Source organism: Helianthus annuus, chromosome 10 (genome assembly GCF_002127325.2).
Source record: "Helianthus annuus cultivar XRQ/B chromosome 10, HanXRQr2.0-SUNRISE, whole genome shotgun sequence".
In the NCBI taxonomy this organism is placed as follows: Eukaryota; Viridiplantae; Streptophyta; class Magnoliopsida; order Asterales; family Asteraceae; genus Helianthus; species Helianthus annuus.
In genome coordinates, this window is record NC_035442.2 from 174,137,029 (window position 1) to 174,140,991 (window position 3,963).

At 38.5% G+C, this 3,963-nt stretch overlaps 1 protein-coding gene across 1 annotated transcript; it reads left to right on the forward strand.

The window, feature by feature from the left end:
- The first annotated feature begins 1,449 nt into the window (after positions 1-1,449).
- LOC110883409 (putative UPF0481 protein At3g02645) lies at positions 1,450-2,949 on the forward strand. The gene has a single exon (XM_022131172.1). It carries the CDS (start codon positions 1,450-1,452, stop codon positions 2,947-2,949), a length of 1,500 nt encoding a protein of 499 aa, XP_021986864.1.
- The last annotated feature ends 1,014 nt before the right edge of the window (positions 2,950-3,963 follow it).

The following is a 3,963-nucleotide window of genomic DNA, read 5'->3' on the forward strand; positions in this document are numbered from 1 at the left end:
CAAAAAAATTTAGGCCTCGGGCGAAAAAAAAAATTTTGGGCCCAAATTGTGGTTGAAGAAATGAATTAAAAAAACCAACCCCTATTAGTAGAGTCAAGACTTAAACCTGAGACCTCTACATTATATTAAAATGATTCTTCCATTCCACTACCAACATTTTTTTGTATAATGAGGAGATGCATCTATTAAATATATAATTAAGTATATATATATAAAATCTCATAGAAACCTTTCGGGCCCTTTAAATATTTGGGCCTCGAGCGACGGCACGGGTTGACCGACCCAAGAGGCGGCCAGATAAATTTGCTATGAAACTAAATTATTTAATTATACCTATTTGCAACTTTTTTATTTCGCAACATTTATAGCGAAATCAATGGTTTCAAATTCGTTGAATTTTATCTGATACTGCTATCAAGGAATAAAGAAATAAAACCACAGTACTAATCTATAAACTATTACCACTTTCCCATACAACCAAATTACTTAATACTTAATTCATCTATAAGACCACATCCACAAACCCTATTCAGCATCTCATCATGTGCAACGGTAACTGACACTTTTCTCGAGTTAAAAGAATGAACGAGTCAAAACTTTTAATATTAGATAGTGATAGAAAAATTATAAGACTAAGGGGTATGGACTATCGAGAGCCTTATCCCCAAGGGGATGGGTCATCACGTCGGCGCTACGTAGGAGTGGCTTGGAGGGGATGGACCTAAGGGGTGGGGGATGAACCCCTTTATGTATATATATGTATGTATGTATGTATAGGTATATGTGAGAGAAGGAAGGAGAAGGGAGGCCCGGCGAGATCGTCTGTGAGCTGCTGGTTTAGCCGGAACGGGATGAGGGGGGCGGTGTGGGGGACTGGCGCGCGCCAGGGCTCGCCGAGCCTTAGCCGGCCCCCATACCGCTTAGTCTAACTAAAACAACTAGTATACACAAAAATATTTACAAATTCATAAATTATATTAAGGATATTGTTTTTCACATTATATTATTTATTCAAATTCGTCTATTATTTATTCTACCTGGTGTGATATACGGGTATTAGGACTAGTAACTCTTAATACAATTTACTTGTTTGGGATAAATATTCATTTTGAGACAAGAACAGAAATTTAGATGTTATATGGAACCAATGAAATAATAAATCTAAAATAAGTTCTTAGTTAATAACATTTCCTTTTAATAAGAACACTTTATTTATCATAACTTTAAGAACTCGTTTAATGTAACATCAATAATAATGGAATTCCTTAAATACGCATCAAACTACCAAAGAATTATTGTAGCTTGGATCAACAATTACGCGTTTTGTGTATTATATGAGTTTTATATATATCACATGTTTATCATTCACAGAAAGTCTTTGAACACCACGTGAGTCACGCTTCACCACATCTTTAAAGATCAGAACCACTTTTGAGAGTATCAAACCAAATGGCTTCTGTAAACTCCTTTGTGGCTCCAACAACCGGCGACCAACCATGGGTAGATCAAATGAGAAAAACCTTAAAAACACAACTTGCAGTTCCCATCGACACACCACCACTTTCCATATTCTCAGTACCCCAAATCCTTAAAGATGAAAAACCCGAAGCCTATGAACCTCAAAAATTCGGGCTCGGTCCGAAACACCATTTTCGGACCGAGCTGTATTCAAAGATGCAACAAAACAAGCTCACCGCGGTCAAGCGGGTAATTAAACCGTACCAGATTCCTGATCTGGAAGACCAAGTTGCCGAAAGAATCAAAAACATCATCCCCGTACTTTCTCCTTGCTACGATTCGTTCCCCGAAACCGACGAGGACGCTTTCGCATGGCTTTTCGCGATAGACGGTCTGTTCTTGCTTGATCAACTTGGTGTGTATTTGGATAAAGGTTTTTCAATCGATGAAAAGGATTTGATCATGTTGGAAAACCAGATTCCTTTAATTGTGTTGAAAGAGATTGAAAAGGCTCTTTCGGATGCAGGTGGACAAGATGCTAAAGATTTCTGGGAATCTAAGTTTCGATACTTCGCAGAGAAGAATTCTCCGTTTCTTCTCTCGAAAAAGAATATTGATTTCGACCGCGTTAACCATTTGCTTTGTTATATGTACCATTCCATTGTGGACAACGAGGTTTTGGGAGACGTTGCTTTCTTGAAACCTGGAAGTATCCCGGATGAAAAGCCGGCCGCTGAAGAGTTAATAGAAGCAGTAATCCAAGCGGCCGGATTAATTCCGGGTGCTAAACCTTTTCTAGGGATTCTAGAATCCCTAGAGAAGATTCTGTACGAAACGGATAAAGAGGCATCATCGATTCAAGAGATCCAGGTGCCCTCGGTTTCCGAGCTAAGCGATACAGCCGGAGTGAAGTTTGTTTTGTCGACAAACGAAGAAGGGATTAGAAACATAAGCTTTGCTGATGGAACATGTAATCTCCCTGTTATTACTCTTAATTATGATACGGAAGTCATATTAAGAAACTTGATGGCCTACGAGAAACTAATGACGAAAAACAGTTTAATGGGCGGGTTTGGTCTCGAACTCACGGAGTATGTGGATTTCATGTGCGGGATTATTGACGACGCGAAGGATGTGAAGGTGCTACGCGAACAAAAGATCATACAAGGCGATTTGCGAGATGAGGAGATCGTGAAGTTGTTTAACGGGATAGGGCGATCGCTAGGGAATATGAGTGGGCAGTCGAATTTGAGGAAGACAGTGGCCGAGTTAAACAAGGTTTATGACAATGTACCGAGTGTTCGGATCCAGAGAGAGGCCGAGAAGCAGGCTAGGGCTGCGGCTAAGGCGATAACATTTTTGGTTAGCATTTCGGGCACGTTGGTCTTGGCTCGCGAGGCGTTGGTGCAGGCTAGTGGTTCGAACGCGACCCAGTCTATTGTTAATTTTGTTTCGGAGCATTTTGGGGTATTTTCGTCTTTGATCCAATAGGGATTCATATCTTTCTTTATTGTTAAGCTCATTGTGCATCTTGTATTCTTGTTGAGTTGTTTCTCATTGATACAAGTAAGATGTTGCTATTTGCCTATTTGGTAGTTATGACTTATTATGAATATAATATTATGGAGCCAACCATTGAAATACACGTAGAAATATAATATCCTTATCATTTTTAAGGAGCTAACGGTGTCGGATAGGAAGAAAGAAGCAGTCCAAGGCATCATAATGATTGCGTGTTGGAGCATTTGGCGGGCTAGGAACAATCTTGTTTTTGCTAACAAGCCGGTCAAGATTGACAAAATTATGAGCGAGGTTAAAGCGTTGGGTCATTTTTGGTTCTCTAATAGGTCTAAGTATAAAGACATAGAGTGGGGAGATTGGTGCTCTTTTGTAAATATGTAATTCTTTCTTGGTGTTGTTTGGGTCGGCCCGGCTTGGGTCGGCTTTGGTGTTAATGAAATATTACCTTTCAAAAAAAAAAATATTATAGTCTTTAACTATATTTTATATCAAAACTTATCGATAAAAGTGTGGGTGAGTAAAAGTCTAGACCCACGTTTTGTTTGTCCTTGAGTCATTGGCATAATGCAGTAAACACGTTCCCTCAATTATTGACACATTTTTGTATTTTATGGCCCAATACCTCGTTTCCATACCTACCCACCCAAGTGGCCAAGTGCTAGCTGGCCTCAATACTTTTACTATCTACTTCTGGGTACGGATCAGATATTTTTTTATATGAACATATATTCTAAGAAAACGTTAAATAGGTAATGTTTGATTTGTAAATTACAGAGCCAGAATATGTAATTATGTGAAAGTTTTTTTTTTCTTTTTATTAGCTAACACGTTGGCAAAAAACCAAGTCTAAGATCATTCACAATGGGTCTGCAACGTATTTATAAGTGTTATTTATATTATAAAAAATATACGGCAAACATTGTTCACCCTAAAAAGTTTTTTTTTTTTTAATATTTTTGAAAGTGGTTGTGAACGGAGGACAGA

What these genes read in the sequence shown, in the direction of transcription:
- LOC110883409 (XM_022131172.1), top strand. Translation starts at nt 1,450, where the DNA reads ATGGCTTCTGTAAACTCCTTTGTGGCTCCAACAACCGGCGACCAACCA.